At 42.5% G+C, this 21,157-nt stretch overlaps 1 protein-coding gene across 1 annotated transcript in view; it reads left to right on the top strand.

Annotated features, from left to right (window-relative positions):
• The first annotated feature begins 2,580 nt into the window (after window positions 1-2,580).
• Window positions 2,581-21,157, top strand: part of LOC121573360 (YTH domain-containing protein 1-like) — a 55,341-nt gene continuing 36,764 nt past the window's right edge. Inside the window, exons 1-3 of the mRNA XM_041885267.2 lie at window positions 2,581-2,875; window positions 7,909-8,010; window positions 8,283-8,590. Coding sequence (XP_041741201.2) covers window positions 2,848-2,875; window positions 7,909-8,010; window positions 8,283-8,590 — 438 coding nt within the window. The 5' untranslated portion in view covers window positions 2,581-2,847. The remainder of the gene's footprint in view (window positions 2,876-7,908; window positions 8,011-8,282; window positions 8,591-21,157) is intronic.

Here is a 21,157-nt window from a genome sequence, read left to right as displayed (position 1 = left end):
AGTAACACACTACGCCGCCAGGGACTCAAATCCTGCAGTGCCAGACGTGTCCCCCTGCTTAGGCCAGTACATGTCCAGGCCCGTCTGAAGTTTGCTAGAGTGCATTTGGATGATCCAGAAGAGGATTGGGAGAATGTCATATGGTCAGATGAAACCAAAATAGAACTTTTTGGTAAAAACTCAACTCATCGTGTTTGGAGGACAAAGAATGCTGAGTTGCATACAAAGAACACCATACCTACTGTGAAGCATGGGGGTGGAAACATCATGCTTTGGGGCTATTTTTCTGCAAAGGGACCAGGACGACTGATCCGTATAAAGGAAAGAATGAATGGGGCCATGTATCGTGAGATTTTGAGTGAAAACCTCCTTCCATCAGCAAGGGCATTGAAGATGAAACATGGCTGGGTCTTTCAGCATGACAATGATCCCAAACACACCGCCCGGGCAACGAAGGAGTGGCTTCGTAAGAAGCATTTCAAGGTCCTGGAGTGGCCTAGCCAGTCTCCAGATCTCAACCCCATAGAAAATCTTTGGAGGGAGTTGAAAGTCTGTGTTGCCCAGCGACAGCCCCAAAACATCACTGCTCTAGAGGAGATCTGCATGGAGGAATGGGCCAAAATACCAGCAACAGTGTGTGATAACCTTGTGAAGACTTAAAGAAAACGTTTGACCTGTGTCATTGCCAACAAAGGGTATATAACAAAGTATTGAGAAACTTTTGTTATTGACCAAATACTTATTTTCCACCATAATTTGCAAATAAATTCATAAAAAATCCTACAATGTGATTTTCTGGAGAAAAAAAAATCTCCTTTTGTCTGTCATAGTTGATGTGTACCTATGATGAAAATTACAGGCCTCTCTCATCTTTTTAAATGGGAGAACTTGCACAATTGGTGGCTGACTAAATACTTTTTTCCCCCACTGTATATCATACTTTAAGGATGACGTATTGACTTAAATCTTTGTGCAACATCACGGGTAAGCTCCGGGCATCGTCTTTCAGAGGAAAAATTTGGATTTCCGCTGGTGTGGGCGTTTAATAATACGATCCTTTAGTTAATTAGTCACAAATTCCCCCCGTCATAATGACCAACCATCCTGCTCACTAGCACAGTAAGTTGAAATAGAATTGTATTTAACTTCTGGCTTCCTGCGGACTGTTTTTGTGTAACCTAATACAATTGGGAGCAACGTTAGTGTATGTAAATACACATACGTTGCTAAAAGCAGCTACCTTGCCTTCTGCTGATTTCATGCCTTTACGACTGCTAAAAAGTCCCTATTTTACAATAACATAATTAAAATGTGTTGTAAACAAAACAATGAAAAGGTGTGTCTGGTAGCCTCAATAAATAGACAAAGATATGTAGTTGAACAAGTCATTGCATGAATATATTTATTTTTTACTTGACTTGACACTTGAAAGAATTGTGACTCGACTCACTCTTAGATTCACGACTTCGACTTGACTCGAGACTTGACCCGTTCTACTTGGGATTCGGACCTTGTGACTTGAGACTTGCTTGTGACTTGAATAATAGTGAGTTGAAAATAAAGAACTGTTACATCTGTCAAAGTCTCGGGAAGTGGAATTGTGTTGCTATTTTGTGCATCCTTCACCCATCCTTCGCACAAAAATAAAATAAAAAAATCCTTCACCCAGAGGCAGCGGGCACTCCGCATCGCGTTTCTGGGCTCAACCTGTGTCGTGCTTTGCTCTCCGGAGCAGGGCGCCGCTCAAAGGACTGATCAGTGGGGTGGCGTTGAGTATAGAGGTGGATAAGATGAGAAAGTGTATTCCTGGTGTTTGTGACGCCCGTCGTTTGGTGAGACGCAGACCCGGTGGAAATGGTGAGATGGAGGATACACTGTCTGTCTTGTTGAGCTTTGATATGGAGTTTCTACCTGATAAGGTCAGGCTAGGGTAAATTATCTATTTGGTGAGGGTGTTCGTTCGGAACCCGCTACGGTGCTATAGGTGCCAAGGATTTTGACATGTGGCAGCAGTATGTAGAAGAGGGATCCCATGATGTGGAACGTGTGTTGTAGGGCAGAGTCAAAGGGAGTGTGAAGTCGGGGTTAAAAAAGCACTGTGTGTAAACTGTGGGGGGCGCCCATGCAGCTGAGGATCCGAAGCGCCCTGTAAGAGAGAGACAAGTTGAGATTGCCAGAGTTCGTGTGGGGAAGAAGATTTCATATGCTGAGGCAGTAAGGAGTAGAGGATAGCCCAAGGGTGAGGGATTCGACTGGGAGCCCCCCAGTGAGTAGGCCTGAAGAGAGAGATCCTGAGAGGATGAGTTTTAGTAAGGTTGAATTTTTTGCGTTTATAGCCGTTTTAGTAAGGTTGAATTTTTTTTTGCGTTTATAGCCACGATGATCAACTGCACTGCACTGATGGAGCAGAAATCACAAAAGATAAATGTGGTAGTTGCAGCAGCAGAGAAATATTAGTGCAGAAGATCTACAGGGAGTTTTGAGAGAAGGGGTTCCATCGTTTAGGGCCAACGTAGTGGGATGTGTATAGGTGTAGGGTTAGATGGTGGTGCAATTGAAATGTTTCCCCTTTTTTGTTAGAAATGTGCAATCTGCACTCCGACCTGCGAAAGGCAGCAATATGCAACACACAGTCTAGAGTGCCGGAAATTAACACGAAGAAAAAGGAGGGTCGCAGTTCAGGCGCCATTTCAGCAGCTACGATGAGACCCACTTCCAGTAAACATTGAGAGGGGGGGGGGGCATCAATTTAACACATTTTTGCTAAATAAGTAGCTAGTTAGATATCGGGTAACCGTGAGAGGAGACAAAACGAGTCCTCTAAAGGTTAGAGGAAAGGGGCGGAAGATGGCGGTCGACAGACGAGACGAGAAAGGTACGTAACGTAGCGTTCATCGCAGTGGTTAGCGACGCAACAAGCTGTCTCAGAGAGGAAGAGGCGAAGCGAGAGGTTTCACTCGCCAAAATAACCCCCATGCGTTTCTATGGGCTTATTTTGGACCTAAGTTTGTCGCCATCCTTCCCGACTTTGGGACGATTCCCATTGTTTGGGTGTAGACATGAGCATCTCGTCATTATATACACATCTCTGGCTGTCTTGCTAACGTTAGCTAGCTTACTAACCATTGTGGCCCTATTCCTTTGTCAACGATGCTAGCTAGTCCAGTTTCTCACAACTGGCTTTTAGAATGGCCAGTCAGTGATGCTAATATTAATTTACACACAGCCGGGTTAACGTTACCACGTCTTGATAGCTAGATAACGAGTTATCATACTCGTTTGTTTACTAAATACTAGTGTTAATGTTAAAGCTAACTAGCAAAGATAACAGCACCACAGTTTCTAAACCCGAGACGCGAGACTTCCGGGAACGCTGGCCAAGCAGAGCAGGCCAATAGTGTGCATCTACAGTCCGCAATTCGGGGTGACCCCTCGACTATCCTATTGGTTCCTTCATGAACACCCCCCCGCTCCCCCCCCGAGTATCCCATTGGTTCCCGTGAGAAAAATAATGAAAATGTATGTACTCATTACTGTAAATCGCTCTGGATGAGTGTCTACTAAATGACTAAAATCTATATACACCCCATTGGTTCCTGCATGAACGTCCCCTCACTGTTGTTAACAGAACCGGGGGCAAAGGCAGGCGGGAAGCTGGGGGGACACCATGTGCTAGCTAACTTGTTAGCGACACCGTGTGTTAGTTAGCCAGCACAGTGTCTGCTGGAAAACAGTGCCTGACAGGCAAGGACGATGGACACTGTCTATCCGTGTACGACTTGCTACTGTTTTCGCCCCCGCTCCTTCTTCTGTGGGGTTTATCGGCAGCTGGTGTCCAACGTTATTGTGCATTAAAGCCACCTACTGTAGTGGAACGCCTCCCGCCTGTACTAGCTTAAAGATTGACCAATACAAGTATAAAGAGGGGTTCCTGCAGATGCAGGAATGCCCCGAATTGCAGGCCTCAATTGCACCCTTCTCGACCAGGCCGGGGTTTAGGGTTTTAGTGAAAGTTAAAAATTATTCCTTAGTGGTTAATTTTCTCGAAATGTAAAGGCACAACCTAGATTCGAGTCAGTGTCTTAAGGAGTTGAAAGTGTTATTATTCCAACCTCGTGAAAGTGACGAACTGTACATTTTGTCAAAAATAACTTTATATCTAAGGAGTGCCTTTGATTTGACTGCCTGCGCATGCGCAGTTCGGCGCGAGACGACCAGCATGAGTTTAGGTAGCCAAAGTCATCATGACATCGCCTACAAGCAGTTTCCGCCCATCTTCATACAGATAGAACAAGATGCCAGATGTTATACCCTGATGTATAAATCTAAAGCATTCGTTTGGAATTTCCACTCCCCACTAAATATGGTGAGGAGAGGAAAGCCAAATGGCCGGTTTCAGTCAAGTATGGGCAAATAAATTAGAAAAGGAAGAGATAAGAATCCCAGCGGGAAATTACTGGAGAAACGTATAACGCTCCGCCCAGCAGACTGTTGACCAATCGTGTTCACGTTGTTATGCAGCGTCACGCGGTTGCTAAGAAAATGATCACGCAATCCATTCTAATAGTCAGGGTGTGAGTCGAAGAAGCTGCTCTCTTCAAAAGTATCTCTGGTGTGGGTAGCTGCAGCCCAATATGGCGACCGGACTATGGGCGAGTAGGCGTGTGGAAAGGAGTGGGTGTACGGAAAGCGAATCAGCTAATTGGGCAGATTTGTTGCCACTCAAGACCGTTTCGAGTGGCTGATTGGGATGCACAAACATTCCAAAAGAGATGTCCACATGGCTACAGTAGGCTAGCCAAGACGAATGCTAAAGTGTATTTTGCTCACTATCAACAGTAGCCTGCATATTGCTAGTATGTTCTCTATTGAATGTTTTACATTTGTAAATCACTTTCTCTGAAATAAATAAGCTCAGTGAGTAGATTGATGGGCTCTTATCTTCTCAGCCTTGTATAACCACCATCAAGATGTAGACCGAAGAGCGCGTCCTGTTTAGTCTTAGTTCCGTAACATACTTAGGCCTAGATTTCAATATAAATATAGGCTACTGTATCAATCAATCATTCATTCGTTCATGCCATCACACAGCATATGATACATTCATGCTTTGAAATGCAATCAAGCATTTTAGTTTTAAAATTGACCAAAGGACACATTTCCACCGGTCTAATGTCCATTGCTCGTGTTTCTTGGACCAAGCAAGTCTCTTCTTCTTATTGGTGTCCTTTAGTAGTGGTCTCTTGGCAGCAATTCGACCATGAAGGCCTGATTCCCACATTCTCCTCACAGTTGATGTTGAGATGTGTCTGTTACTTGAACTCTGCGAAGCATTTATTTGGGCTGCAATTTCTGAGGCTGGTAACTCTAATGAACTTTCCTCTGCAGCAGAGGTAACTCTGGGTCTTCCTTTCCTGTGGTGGTCCTCATGAGGGCCAGTTTCATCATAGCGCTTGATGGATTTTGCGACAGCACTCGAAGAAACTTTCAAAGTTCTTTGACCACTTTCGTGGTCCTCTGTAGCTCAATTGGTAGAGCATGGCGCTTGTAACGCCAGGGTAGTGGGTTCGATCCCTGGGACCACCCATACGTAAAAATGTATGCACACATGACTGTAAGTCGCTTCGGATAAAAGCGTCTGCTAAATGGCTTATTATTATTATTATAAATGTTCCGTATTGACTGACCTTCATGTCTTAAAGTAATGATTGACTGTCGTTTCTCTTGCTTATTTGAGCTGTTCTCGCCATAATATGGACTTGGTCTTTTACCAAATAGGGCTACCTTCTGTTTACCACCCCTACCTTGTCACAACACAACTGATTGGCTCAAACGCATTAAGAAGGAAATCAATTCCACAAATTAACTTTTAAGGCACACCTGTTAATTGAAATGGTGACTACCCCATGAAGCTGGTTGAGAGAATGCCAAGCGTGTGCAAAGCTGTCATCAAGGCAAAGGGTGACTATTTGAAGAATCTGAAATATAAAATATATTTTGATTTGTTTAACACTTTTTTGGTTACTACATGATTCCATATGTGTCATTTCATAGTTTTGATGTCTTCAATATTATTCTACAATGTAGAAAATAGTAAAAGTAACGAAAAACCCTTGAATGAGTAGGTGTGTCCAAACTTTTGACCGGTAGTGTATATATGTTTTTAGTCTGCTGTAATAAAGGCTTATATATATATATATATATATATATATATATATACAAATCTCGTTAGAACAGACTCTCTGGTACACTTATTTATTTATTGTTGTTTACACTGTTCCAAATGGTCAGAAAAATTATATTGTAATCTAACACAAACGTTTTGGCACACATAATATTCACGCAACGCTTGCTTAAATATACCCTCCTTTTTCTTGATCTCCAGTAGTTTCCACAACTAAGTCAAATGTCTTTCCACAGACCTGACTTTCCCTTTCCCTCCTGAGCAACCAGTAAATATTCGCCCGTTTTGAGTTTATTTTCCACGTCCTCCGAAACCCATTTTGCTGTCACGCGTTACTGTGTTCGAAGTTTGTTATAACCAATTTATTGATGAGATTATGATAGGCTATAGGTCAGGCCCTATTGGTCACATCAGTGTTTCCGCTGCGCTCATTTTTGCTTTGGTGCTGCGCCACGGCAAAAATCATTGCCGCCACGCAACAACAAAAAATATGGAACATGGAAAAAATATTACTGCTGAGGCGAATTCGGAAGATGCTAGAACATTCCACATGTACTTTTCCTCTGCAAACAAAATGAGTAAATAATAGAAAAATCTAACAACCACTTAGTAGAATAGTTGATCTATTTACCTAGTTGGCTTGTTGTGTTCTATGCTAGATAAATATTCAGCTCGTGGAGTATTCATGTTATAATTGCCATAGGGAGGGAAACATGCATTCTGACAATCATTCAATGCACAACAATTCTTGCAATCGCGAAAACAGCAGTTTTAATGTTTTTTTTTGTTAAAATGAGGGGAATCCCAGCTTTCCATTACTACTTTATTTATTTCTCAACTCCTAAATATGCGCGAACTGTGCCATTTTAAACCCAGGGTTTTTAGCAGGAGCATGGTGAAACACTTTGACTGCTCCACAATTCGCATTAATATTTTTTGTTGAGCAAGAGTAGTGGAAACCAGGGAAAGTGTTGGGGGGAAAATTGTGACGTGAAATGGTTTCTGTGAGAAGTACAGGCAGGGGTATTTTACCCCGGTTGGCGAGTTACCCTAACAGGTAGGCCTACATTATATTCAGTGTTTATGAAAGTTTTTTGGGGACATAAAATTAATCAATATGGTAATAACTAGTTCAAAGATTACATTTAAGATCTGGCTAATGATTAGCCCAATAGGGTAAATGCAGATAGACAACCCCATGCTTCAGCCTATTTATTTGCACTTTGCTGCATCAGTTGGTCTAAAGGTGATAATGTTTATTGCTAATAGCTAATACCTGATAATATGGACCATGCAAAGGCTATCTATATACTGTACATGGCCCAAACCATTGATTAGCCCCGTGCACAGGCTACAATGCCAGTCCAAACTATTTCATCAGCTCGCTAGGCCAGAGGTGATCCCCTCTGTTCTGCGCACACACAGATTCCGCTAATTATAAAACGATAATGCTGGTTACGTCCCAAGTAGCATCCTATTTCCTACATCAGGGCTGCCCAATCCTGGTCCTGGAGGGCCGAAACACTTCTGCTTTTTGTTTCTACTGGTAGTTAATTGCACTCACCTGGTGTCCCAGGTCTGAATTAGTTCCTGATTAGAAAGAGAGCATGAAAACCGGCCCTCCAGGATCAGGATTGGGCTGCCCAGCTCTACACGGTGCACTATGTAAAGGAAGTGTTAGTTGAAATCTACTATGCCTAAGTGTGGTTCAATCTGTCCTCCAGAGGGAGAGCTCAGCGTGCTGGACGACATCCTCACCGAGGCCCCTGATCAGGATGACGAGCTCTACAACCCGGAGAGTGAACACCACGTCAACCAGAAAAAAGGTACTTTTACCACACAGTTCTGTGAATCGACAGATTTAAAAGCCTACGGTATATTGTCTGAGTCTGTTCATGCTAAATCCACTCATTGTCATCATCCCGGTTTGCAGTAGAGTTGACGAGCACAAACCGATAGTTTAATAAGGGTGCACACGTTAAAAAAACAAGTTGTTTCTTTCTTCTTTTTTATTTGATTGTGTCGAAGCCAGTCCCAAACAGCCCAGGTTACATATTGGCCTTGATATTGAAGATTAAAATGACCTTTCCTCCTCCAGGGTCTAAGAGGAAGAACGACCGAGGGGATAACCACGAGCTGAAGCGTCTGCGGCCCTCGGCTCACACCACCACCAGACAGGCCACTAAGAGATCTGCCCCCTTGGCTGGAGCCAGCGGGAAGAAGCCTGTCAACCCCAGGCGGGGACGGCATCCCTCCGAGTACAGGACTGAAGATTACTACGAGGACAGGAAGACCCATCCTATGAGAGATCCTCCCAAAACAGCCCACCCGGACAAGCCCCTGGGCCACAGGAGAGAGCCAGACAGACAGAGGATCAAGCCCCTCATGCCTGAGCTCACCACAGAGGTAGGAGCAGCTTTATTAAAGATCACAGGGGGAAATCACTTTAGCTATAGCTGCAGGGCTGTTCAAATCTGGTCCTGGTGGGCATGAATTAGATATTTACAGTCACCTGGTGTCCCCGGTGTGAGGGAGAGGATGAAAGCTTTGTCACTCCAGGATTGCCGTTGAACAGCACATGGTATGTAACTTAATCCAAGGCACGTATTGTTTCGTGGCTAGGTTAGGCTTGGGCGGTATACCGTATACCGGGGTATTTTGAAATAGCCACAGGGTAGTTTTTCAATACCGTTAACTATTCCTTTGAAGTTTTTCAATACGTTTTTAATATTTGTAGCAAATAGTTTTAAGTAAATACCTGCAGTTAACTTGTTCAATACGTCAGGAGATGAAGCAGATCGCGTTCTTCATTTCACCCGTCACATTATTTTACATTATGAAGCTTACGTAGTTCCCCAGAACAGCTGAGCCAGTCAGGTGTTGGTTTGTAAATGAAACAACAGGAGAAAACGGGAGCAAGGTGAGTGCAGCTGTGTGGTCGCGTTTTATATTGAAAGTCAAGTGTTTTTTTTTGCGTCAACAGAGTGATCAGGGACGTGCAACTACAGTTTTCCTTCACAGAAAATACATTAATGCAACACATTCGTCAGAAAATAGCTTCATTTTCATCAGATGACAACAGAGGTGCAATGCTATTTGGCTAGCAGCCACACGAGTAAATGGGCTTAAAATGAAAAAATGCAAGGTATTTTTGGCAAAAACTATGCATGGCCATCATATTTCTAATGTTTAGGCCTATCATAGAAAGAATGTAGCCAGCTACATGTCCCAATGTTTTGCTTAAAGTTAATCTTGCATTTTACTGTAGTCTGGCTACACCAAGAAAAGTACTGGAGAAAAGTAGTCTGGCTACACCAAGAAAAGTACTGGAGAAAAGTAGTCTGGCTACACCAAGAAAAGTACTGGAGAAAAGTAGTCTGGCTACACCAAGAAAAGTACTGGAGAAAAGTAGTCTGGCTACACCAAGAAAAGTACTGGAGAAAAGTAGCTAGACATCAGTCAGAGCTGTCTGCTGATAAAACGACCATTCCTGAATTCTCATCTGAGTTCAGAAGTGCAACTGTAGCTCAGCTGGTAGAGCACGGCGCTTGTAACGCCAAGGTAGTGGGTTCGATCCCCGGGACCACCCATACACAAAAATGTATGCACACACGACTGTAAGTCGCTTTGGATAAAAGCGTCTGCTAAATGGCTTATTATTATTATTATTATTATTATTATTATTATTAACTGAAGCACAGAATTAGTCTGATGCCGAACATAAATGACAATAGGAAGCATTTTAGATCAACGTTTACGAAACGCAGCAAGATATTTCTTAGGTGTTTTTATATATTATTTTTTTCCTGCGTGAAAATATGTGTTAACACGACCCTCTAGTTTAACTTACTAAGTGGCTGAATTAAGAGGCACATCTGCTGCTCCCCCTCGACTGCTCCGCCCGTTGCCCTAGCGACTCCAGACTGCTCCGCCCGTTGCCCTAGCGACTCCAGACTGCTCCGCCCGTTGCCCTAGCGACTCCAGACTGCTCCGCCCGTTGCCCTAGCGACTCCAGACTCCACACAGACACGGCGTGTAGACATGCTGCTGGAGAGCCATTACTGCATGCTCCCGTTGCCCTAGCAACAGAGCCATTACTGCATGTGTCAAAACTTTGTTCATTTGCACAATGCCTCTAATTCACCTTCGCTTGTAAATGTCCAAACCCAAAATAACATTCGATAGCTTCTACCTAATATATGTATAACTTTATGAGCTGGATTGCCTGTCTTTGCAATTCGTTTATTTTCGTTTGCGTTCGTTAGCATATTTAGCTAGCAGCCTCCATGGAAATTCGCTGTTACTTGTGCTAATTATGTTAGCATTCTGATAATAGACAGCCAATGGGCTTTTTTGTTGTTGTTGCATTTTCTGGCGCCCCCTTGTGTACTAAGCAGGTAATACCGTCAATCCCGTATGACGATATGAAAATCTGGAGACCGCCCAACCCTAGTCTAGGCCTACTTGTATCAAGTATATTCCTAAATTGTGTGCAGGATTGGGGAGTAACGTATTACAAAAAAAACAACCTGTAATCCGTTATGTTACCATCTAAAATATTGTAATCAGATTAGATACTTTTGAAAAACTAGATGATTACTTCAGAAAGGATGTTTGCGTAAAAAAATATTAGTTTTCTCAATGACATTCAAATCAACATTGAAACAAGTTTTAAGTTTGTTCTGCCAGAGCGAGTCTGACCACAAGTCAGAGACCACTATGATGACACACCAAATGATGACCACCAATCAGAGACCACTATGATGACACACCAAATGATGACCACCAATCAGAGACCACTATGATGACACACCAAATGCGTTTGATGGATTGCAGGAAAAGAGCAGGAATAGGCTTTGTAGGCTACAGACCAAGCTATGTATTCTAGTGGTGTGACTGCTGTCGGCATCTAAAGATTATACATCAAACTTGGATAAACGCATGGAGCTAAGTTTTAATGTCACATGCACAAGTACAGTGAAATGCCTTTCTTGCAAGCTGTAATCAATAACAATGTAGTATTACAAATAACAAGATAGAACAAAAACACACGAGAAATAAGAAGAATATGAGAAAGTAAGAATCTATATACAGGGTCAGGTGACTATACAGGGTCAGGTGACTATATACAGGGTCAGTTCCATATTAACAATGTGCAGGGATACTGGAGTGATGGAGGTAGATATGTATAGGGGTAAGGTGACTATATACAGGGTCAGTTCCAATACCATATTAACAATGTGCAGGGGTAAGGTGACTAGGATTCAGGATGTATGATAAACAGAGTAGCAGCAGCGTGTATGATGATTGTATGTGAGTGGGTGTGCGTGTGTATAGAATCAGTATAAATGTACGAGCATACAGTGGCTTGCGAAAGTATTCACCCCCTTGGTATTTTTCTTATTTTGTTGTCTTACAACCTGGAATGAAAATGTTTGTATCATTTGATTTACACTACATGCCTACCACTTTGAAGTTGCAAAATATTTTTTTTGGGGCGAAACAAACTAGAAATAAGACAAAAAAACGGAACTTGAGCGTGCATAACTATTCACCTTTTGCAGCAATTACAGCTGCAAGTCTCTTGGGGTAGGTCTCTATAAGCTTGTGCCAGACATAGCGTTTTCCTTGATGGCAAAAAAGCTCAATTTTAGTCTCATCTCACCAGAGATGTACCTTCTTCCATATGTTTGGGGAGTCTCCCACTTGCCTTTTGGCGAACACCAAATGTGTGGAGCTTTGCAGCTCCTTCAGGGTTATCTTTGGTGTCTTTGTTGCCTCTGATTAATGCCCTCCTTGCCTGGTCCATGAGTTTTGGTGGACGGCCCTCTCTTGGCAGGTTTGTTGTGGTGCCATATTCTTTCAATTTTTTTAATAATGGATTTTAGATGGTGCTCCGTGGGATGTTCACATTTTCAGATATTTTTTTATTACCCAACCCTGATCTGTACTTCTCCACAACTTTGTCCCTGACCTGTTTGGAGAGCTCCTTGATCTTCATGGTGCCGCTTGCTTGGTGGTGCCCCTTGCTTAGTGGTGTTGCAGACTCTGGGGCCTTTCAGAACAGGTGTGTATGTGACAGATCATGTGACACTTAGATTGCACACAGGTGGACTTTATTTAACTAATTATGTGACTTCTGAAGGTAATTGGTTGCACCAGATCTTGTGAATACCTACGCACGCACCACTTTTCCGTTATTAGTTATTTAGAATTTGTTTAAGTAATTTTTTTCATTCCACTTCACCAATTTGGACTATTTTGTGTATGTCCATTACATGAAATCCAAATAAAAAATAATAAATAAAAACCCATTTAAATTACAGGTTGTAATGCAACAAAATAGGAAAAACGCCAAGGGGGATGAATACTTTTGCAAGGCACTGTATTATGTGTGTGTATGCGCGAATGATGGAGTAAGTGTGTGTCGGGGTGTGAATCTGTAGGGCCCTGCGTTACAGTGCATAAAGACAGTGCAAAAATGGTCAACTCAGTCTGTTTAGCCATTTAGTTAGCTATTTAGCAGTCTTATGAAGCAAATGCTAAATGGCATATTATATTATTTATGGCTTGGGGATAGAAGCTGTTCAGGAGCCTGTTGGTGTCAGACTTGATGCACCGCTTGCGAAAGAAGAGAACAGTCTATGACATGGGAGGCTGGAGTCTTAACAATTCTCTGGGCCTTATTTTCACACAACCTGATGGGAGGGAGCTCGGCTGCAGTGATGTACTGGTCTGTTCAGCACCAACCTCTGTAGCGCCATGCGATAGAGGGCGGTGCTGTTGCCATACCAGGCGGTGATGCAGCCAGTCGAGATGCTCTCAAAGGTGCAGCTGTATAACTTTTTTGAGGGCCCAAACCTTTTCAACCTTCTGAGTGGGGAAGAGGCGCCGTGTGTGGACCATTTTTAAGTCCTTAGTGATTTGGACACCGAGGAACTTGAAGCTCTCGACCTGCTCCACTGCAGCCCCGTCGACGTGGATGGGGGCGTGCTTGCCCCCCCCCCCGTTTCCTGTAGTCCAATCAGCTCCTTGGTCTTACTGACGTTGAGGGAGAGGTTGTTGCTCCAGCTCCCTGTAGGCCAGCGTTTCAAATAATCAAAGCTTGATGATTAGTTGATTTTTATTTGAATCAGCTGTGTAGTGCTAAGGCAAAAAACCAAAACGTGCACCCCTTGAGGTCCCCAGGACAGAGTTTTGGGAAATGCTGCTGTAGGCTGTCTCATCGTTGTTGGTGATCAGGCCTACCACTGTTGTGTCGTCAGCAAACTTGATGGTGTTGGAGTCATGCGCGGCCACGCAGTCGCGGGTGAACAGGGAGTACAGGAGGTGACTGAGCACACACCCCATTTGTATTTATTAAGGATCCCCATTAGCTGCTGCCAAGTCAGCAGCTACTCTTCCTGGGGTCCAGCAAAATTAAGGCAGTTCATACAATTTTAGTACAATACATTCACAGATTTCACAACACATTGTGTGCCCTCAGGCCCATACTCCACTACCACATATCTACAGTACAAAATCATGTGTACATATGTGTATAGTGCGTATGTTATCGTGTGTGTGTGTGTGTCTGCATGTGTCTGTGTCTATGTTTGTGTTGCTTCACAGTCCCCTCGGTTCCATAAGGTGTTTTCTTTGATGTTTTATGATGTGGAATAGAGTTCCATGTAGTCATGGCTCTATGTAGTACTGTGCGCCTCTCATAGTCTGTTCTGGACTTGGGGACTGTGAAGAGACCTCTGGTGGCATGTCTTGTGGGGTATGCATGGGTGTCTGAGCTGTGTGCCAGTAGTTTAAACAGACAGCTCGGTGCATTCAACATGTTAATACCTCTCATAAATACAAGTAGTGATGAAGTCAATCTCTCCTCCACTTTGAGCCAGGAGAGATTGACATGCATATTATTAATATTAGCTCTCTGTGTACATCCATGGGCCAGCCGTGCTGCCCTGTTCTGAGCCAATTGCAATTTTCCTAAGTCCTTTTTTGTGGCACCTGACCACACAACTGAACAGTAGTCCAGGTGCGACAAAACTAGGGCCTGTAGGACCTGCGTTGTTGATAGTGCTGTTAAGAAGGTAGAGCAGCGCTTTATTATGGACAGACTTCTCCCCATCTTAGCTACTGTTGTGTCAATAGGTTTTGACCATGAAAGTTTACAATCCAGGGTTACTCCAATCAGTTTAGACACCTTAAAACATGTTTTTCAGCCACTCCACAAATTTCTTGTTAACAGACTATAGTTTTGGCAAGTGCATGACACAAGTAATTTTTCCAACAATTGTTTACAGACAGAGTATTTCACTTATAATTCACTGTATTACAATTCCAGTGGGTCTGAAGTTTACATACACTAAGTTAACTGTGCCTTTAAACAGCTTGGAAAATTCCAGAAAATTATGTCATGGCTTTAGAAGCTTCTGATAGGCTAATTGACATCATTTGAGTCAATTGGAGGTGTACCTGTGGATGTATTTCAAGGCCTACCTTCAAACTCAGTGCCTCTTTGCTTGACATCATGGGAAAATCAAAAGAAATCAGCCAAGACCTCAGAAAAAAATGGTAGACCTCCACAAGTCTGGTTCATCCTTGGGAGCAATTTCCAAACGCCTGAAGGGACCACGTTCATCTGTACAAACAATAGTACGCAAGTATAAACATCATGGGACCACGCAGCCGTCATACCGCTCAGAAAGGAGACGCGTTCTGTCTCCTAGAGATGAACGTACTTTGGTGCAAAAAGTGCAAATCAATCCCAGAACAACAGCAAAGGACCTTGTGAAGATGCTGGAGGAAACAGGTACAAAAGTATCTATATTCACAGTAAAACGAGTCCTATATCGACATAAACCTGAATGGCCGCTCAGCAAGGAAGAAGCCACTGCTCCAAAACCGCCATAAAAAAGCCAGACTACGGTTTGCAACTGCACATGGGGACAAAGATCATACTTTTTGGACAAATGTCCTCTGGTCTGATGAAACAAAAGTAGAACCTTTTGGCCATAATGACCATCGTTATGTTTGGAGGAAAAAGGGGTGGCTTGCAAGCCGAAGAACACCATCCCAACCGTGAAGCACGGGGGTGGCAGTATCATGCTGTGGGGGTGCTTTGCTGCAGGAAGGACTGGTGAACTTCACAAAATTGATGGCATCATGAGGAAGGAAAATTATGTGGATATATTGAAGCAACATCTCAAGACATCAGTCAGGAAGTTAAAGCTGGGTCGCAAATGGGTCTTCCAAATAGACAACGACCCCAAGCATACTTCCAAAGTTGTGGCAAAATGGCTTAAGGACAACAAAGTCAAGGTATTGGAGTGGCCATCACAAAGCCCTGACCTCAATCCTATAGAACATTTGTGGGCAGAACTGAAAAAGTGTGTGCGAGCAAGGAGGCCTACAAACCTGACTCAGTTACACCAGCTCTGTCAGGAGGAATGGGCCAAAATTCACCCAACTTATTGTGGGAAGCTTGTGGAAGGCTACCCAAAACGTTTGACCCAAGTTAAACAATTTAAAAGCAATGCTACGAAATACTAATTGAGTGTATGTAAACTTCTGACCCACTGGGAATGTGATGAAAGAAATAAAAGCTGAAATAAATCATTCTCTCTACTATTATTCTGACATTTCACATTCTTAAAATAAAGTGGTGATCCTAACTGACCTAAGAAAGGGATTTTTTTTATTACTAGGATTAATATAATAATAATAATAATATGCCATTTAGCAGACGCTTTTATCCAAAGCGACTTACAGTCGTGCGTGCATAATTATTTTTTTTTTGTGTATGGGTGGTCCCGGGATCGAACCCACTACCTTAGCGTTACAAGCGCCGTGCTCTACCAGCTGAGCTACAGAGGACCACAATGTCAGGAATTGTGAAAAACTAAGTTTAAATGTATTTGGCTATATGTATGTACATTTCCGACTTCAACTGTGTATGTATGTATGTATGTATGTATGTATGTATGTATGTATGTATGTATGTATGTATGTATGTATGTATGTATGTATGTATGTATGTATGTATGTATGTATGTATGTATGTATGTATGTATGTATGTATGTATGTATGTATGTATGTATGTATGTATGTATGTATGTATGTATGTATGTATGTATGTATGTATGTATGTATGTATGTATGTATGTATGTATGTATGTATGTATGTATGTATGTATGTATGTATGTATGTATGTATGTATGTATGTATGTATGTATGTATGTATGTATGTATGTATGTATGTATGTATGTATGTATGTATGTATGTATGTATGTATGTATGTATGGTATGTATGTATGTATGTATGTATGTATGTATGTATGTATGTATGTATGTATGTATGTATGTATGTATGTATGTATGTATGTATGTATGTATGTATGTATGTATGTATGTATGTATGTATGTATGTATGTATGTATGTATGTATGTATGTATGTATGTATGTATGTATGTATGTATGTATGTATGTATGTATGTATGTATGTATGTATGTATGTATGTATGTATGTATGTATGTATGTATGTATGTATGTATGTATGTATGTATGTATGTATGTATGTATGTATGTATGTATGTATGTATGTATGTATGTATGTATGTATGTATGTATGTATGTATGTATGTATGTATGTATGTATGTATGTATGTATGTATGTATGTATGTATGTATGTATGTATGTATGTATGTATGTATGTATGTATGTATGTATGTATGTATGTATGTATGTATGTATGTATGTATGTATGTATGTATGTATGTATGTATGTATGTATGTATGTATGTATGTATGTATGTATGTATGTATGTATGTATGTATGTATGTATGTATGTATGTATGTATGTATGTATGTATGTATATGTATGTATGTATGTATGTATGTATGTATGTATGTATGTATGTATGTATGTATGTATGTATGTATGTATGTATGTATGTATGTATGTATGTATGTATGTATGTATGTATGTATGTATGTATGTATGTATGTATGTATGTATGTATGTATGTATGTATGTATGTATGTATGTATGTATGTATGTATGTATGTATGTATGTATGTATGTATGTATGTATGTATGTATGTATGTATGTATGTATGTATGTATGTATGTATGTATGTATGTATGTATGTATGTATGTATGTATGTATGTATGTATGTATGTATGTATGTATGTATGTATGTATGTATGTATGTATGTATGTATGTATGTATGTATGTATGTATGTATGTATGTATGTATGTATGTATGTATGTATGTATGTATGTATGTATGTATGTATGTATGTATGTATGTATGTATGTATGTATGTATGTATGTATGTATGTATGTATGTATGTATGTATGTATGTATGTATGTATGTATGTATGAATGTATGTATGTATGTATGTATGTATGTATGTATGTATGTATGTATGTATGTATGTATGTATGTATGTATGTATGTATGTATGTATGTATGTATGTATGTATGTATGTATGTATGTGCTTGCTTGCTTGCTTGCGGGTAGAATAACAGTGGTCTAGGACTTTATGTATGTATGCTTGCTTGCTTGCTTGCTTGCTTGCTTGTGGGTAGAATAACAGTGGTCTAGGACTTTATCGCCCCTAGTGGCGAAGGAGACGTGTTGATAGAAATTCTGCATCAAAACAAATCAAATCAAATCAAATTTTATTGGTCACATGCGCCGAATACAACAGGTGCAGACATTACAGTGAAATGCTTACTTACAGCCCTTAACCAACAGTGCATTTATTTTAAACAAAAAAGTAAGAATAAAACAACAACAAAAAAGTGTTGAGAAAAAAAGAGCAGAAGTAAAAATAAAGTGACAGTAGGGAGGCTATATATACAATAGAATAAAGTGACAGTAGGGAGGCTATATATACAGGGGGGTACCGTTGCATAGTCAATGTGCGGGGGCACCGGCTAGTTGAGGTAGTTGAGGTAATATGTACATGTGGGTAGAGTTAAAGTGACTATGCATAAATACTTAACAGAGTAGCAGCAGCGTAAAAGTATGGGGTGGGGGGCAGTGCAAATAGTCCGGGTAGCCATGATTAGCTGTTCAGGAGTCTTATGGCTTGGGGGTAGAAGCTGTTGAGAAGTCTTTTGGACCTAGACTTGGCACTCCGGTACCGCTTGCCGTGGCGGTAGCAGAGAGAACAGTCTATGACTAGGGTGACTGGAGTCTTTGACAATTTTGAGGGCCTTCCTCTGACACCGCCTGGTATAGAGGTCCTGGATGGCAGGGAGCTTTGCCCCTGTGATGTACTGGGCCGTACGCACTACCCTCTGTAGTGCCTTGCGGTCAGAGGCCAAGCAGTTGCCATACCAGGCGGTGATGCAACCAGTCAGGATGCTCTCGATGGTGCAGCTGTAGAATTTTTTGAGGATCTGAGGACCCATGCCAAATCTTTTTAGTCTCCTGAGGGGGAATAGGCTTTGTCGTGCCCTCTTCACGACTGTCTTGGTGTGTTTGGACCATGATAGTTCGTTGGTGATGTGGACACCAAGGAACTTGAAGCTCTCAACCTGTTCCACTACAGCCCCGTCGATGAGAATGGGGGCGTGCTCAGTCCTCTTTTTTTTTCCTGTAGTCCACAATCATCTCCTTTGTCTTGGTCACGTTGAGGGAGAGGTTGTTGTCCTGGCACCACACGGCCAGATCTCTGACCTCCTCCCTATAGGCTGTCTCATCGTTGTCGGTGATCAGGCCTACCACTGTTGTGTCGTCGGCAAACTTAATGATGGTGTTGGAGTCGTGCCTGGCCATGCAGTCATGGGTGAACAGAGAGTACAGGAGGGGGACTGAGCACGCACCCCTGAGGGGCCCCCGTGTTGAGGATCAGTGTGGCAGATGTGTTGTTACCTACCCTTACCACCTGGGGCGGCCCGTCAGGAAGTCCAGGATCCAGTTGCAGAGGGAGGTGTTTAGTCCCAGGATCCTTAGCTTAGTGATGAGCTTTGAGGGCACTATGGTGTTGAATGCTGAGCTGTAGTCAATGAATAGCATTCTCACGTAGGTGTTCCTCTTGTCCAGGTGGGAAAGGGCAGTGTGGAGTGCGATAGAGATTGCATCATCTGTGGATCTGTTGGGGCGGTATGCAAATTGGAGTGGGTCTAGGGTTTCTGGGATTATGCTGTTGATGTGAGCCATGACCAGTCTTTCAAAGCACTTCATGGCTACAGACGTCAGTGCCACGGGTCGGTAGTCATTTAGGCAGGTTATCTTAGAGTTCTTGGGCACGGGGACTATGGTGGTCTGCTTGAAACATGTTGGTATTACAGACTCAGTCAGGGACATGTTGAAAATGTCAGTGAAGACACTTGCCAGTTGGTCAGCACATGCTCGGAGTACACGTCCTGGTAATCCGTCTGGCCCTGCGGCCTTGTGAATGTTGACCTGCTTAAAAGTGTTACTCACATCGGCTACGGAGAGCGTGATCACATAGTCGTCCGGAACAGCTGGTGCTCTCATGCATGCTTCAGTGTTGCTTGCCTCGAAGCGAGCATAGAAGTGGTTTAGCTCGTCTGGTAGGCTTGTGTCACTGGGCAGCTCGCGGCTGTGCTTCCCTTTGTAGTCTGTAATAGTTTTCAAGCCCTGCCACATCCGACGAGTGTCAGAGCCAGTGTAGTATGATTCAATCTTAGACCTGTATTGACTCTTTGCCTGTTTGATGGTTCGTCGGAGGTCATAGCGGGATTTCTTATAAGCGTCCGGGTTAGAGTCCCGTTCCTTGAAAGCGGCAGCTCTACCCTTTAGCTCAGTGCGGATGTTTCCTGTAATCCATGGCTTCTGGTTGGGGTATGTACGTACGGTCACTGTGGGGACGACATCATCGATGCACTTATTGATGAAGCCAGTGACTGATGTGGTGTACTCCTCAATGCTGTCTGAAGAATCCCGGAACATGTTCCAGTCTGTGCTAGCAAAACAGTCCTGTAGCTTAGCATCTGCGTCATCTGACCACTTTTTTATTAGCCGAATCACTGGTGCTTCCTGCTTCAGTTTTTGCTTATAAGCAGGAATCAGGAGGATAGAGTTATGGTCAGATTTGCCAAATGGAGGGCGAGGGAGAGCTTTGTATGCGTCTCTGTGTGTGGAGTAAAGGTGGTCTAGAGTTTTTCCCCTCTGGTTGCACATTTAACATGCTGGTAGAAATTAGGTAGAACGGATTTAAGTTTCCCTGCATTAAAGTCCCCTGCTACTAGGAGCGCTGCATCTGGATGAGCGTTTTCCTGTTGATTAATGGCCTTGTACAACTCATTCAGTGCAATCTTAATGCCAGCATTGGTTTGTGGTGGTAAATAGACAGCTATGAAAAATATAGATGAAAACTCTCTTGGTAAATAGTGTGGTCTACAGCTTATCATAAGATACTCTACCTCAGGCGAGCAAAACCTTGAGACTTCCTTAGTATTTGATTTTGTGCACCAGCTGTTGTTTACAAATATACAGAGACCGCCACCCCTCGTCTTACCCGAGTCTGCCGTTCTGTCCTGCCGATGTAGCGTATAGCCTGCTAGCTGAATGTTATCATTGTCGTCGTTCAGCCACGACTCCGTGAAACATAAGATATTACAGTTTTTAATGTCCCGTTGGTAGGATAACCGTAATCTTAAATCGTCCATTTTATTCTCCAAAGCTTGAACGTTGGCTAATAGGATTGATGGGAGAGGCAGTTTACTCGTTCGCCGTCGGATCCTTACAAGGCACCCGGATCTGCGTCCACGATATCTCCGTCTCTTCCTCACGCGAATGACGGGGATCTGGGCCTTGTCGGGAGTCTGTAGAATATCCTTCGCGAACGCCTCGTTGAAGAAAAAGTGTTCGTCCAACGCGAGGTGAGTAATCGCTGTCCTGATATCCAGAAGCTCTCTTTGGTTATAAGAGACGATGGCAGAAACATTATGTACAAAATAAATTACAAATAACGCGGAAAAACACACA

Source organism: Coregonus clupeaformis, chromosome 9, assembly GCF_020615455.1.
Source record: "Coregonus clupeaformis isolate EN_2021a chromosome 9, ASM2061545v1, whole genome shotgun sequence".
NCBI lineage: Eukaryota > Metazoa > Chordata > Actinopteri > Salmoniformes > Salmonidae > Coregonus > Coregonus clupeaformis.
This window is presented reverse-complemented; position numbering and strand designations above follow the sequence as displayed.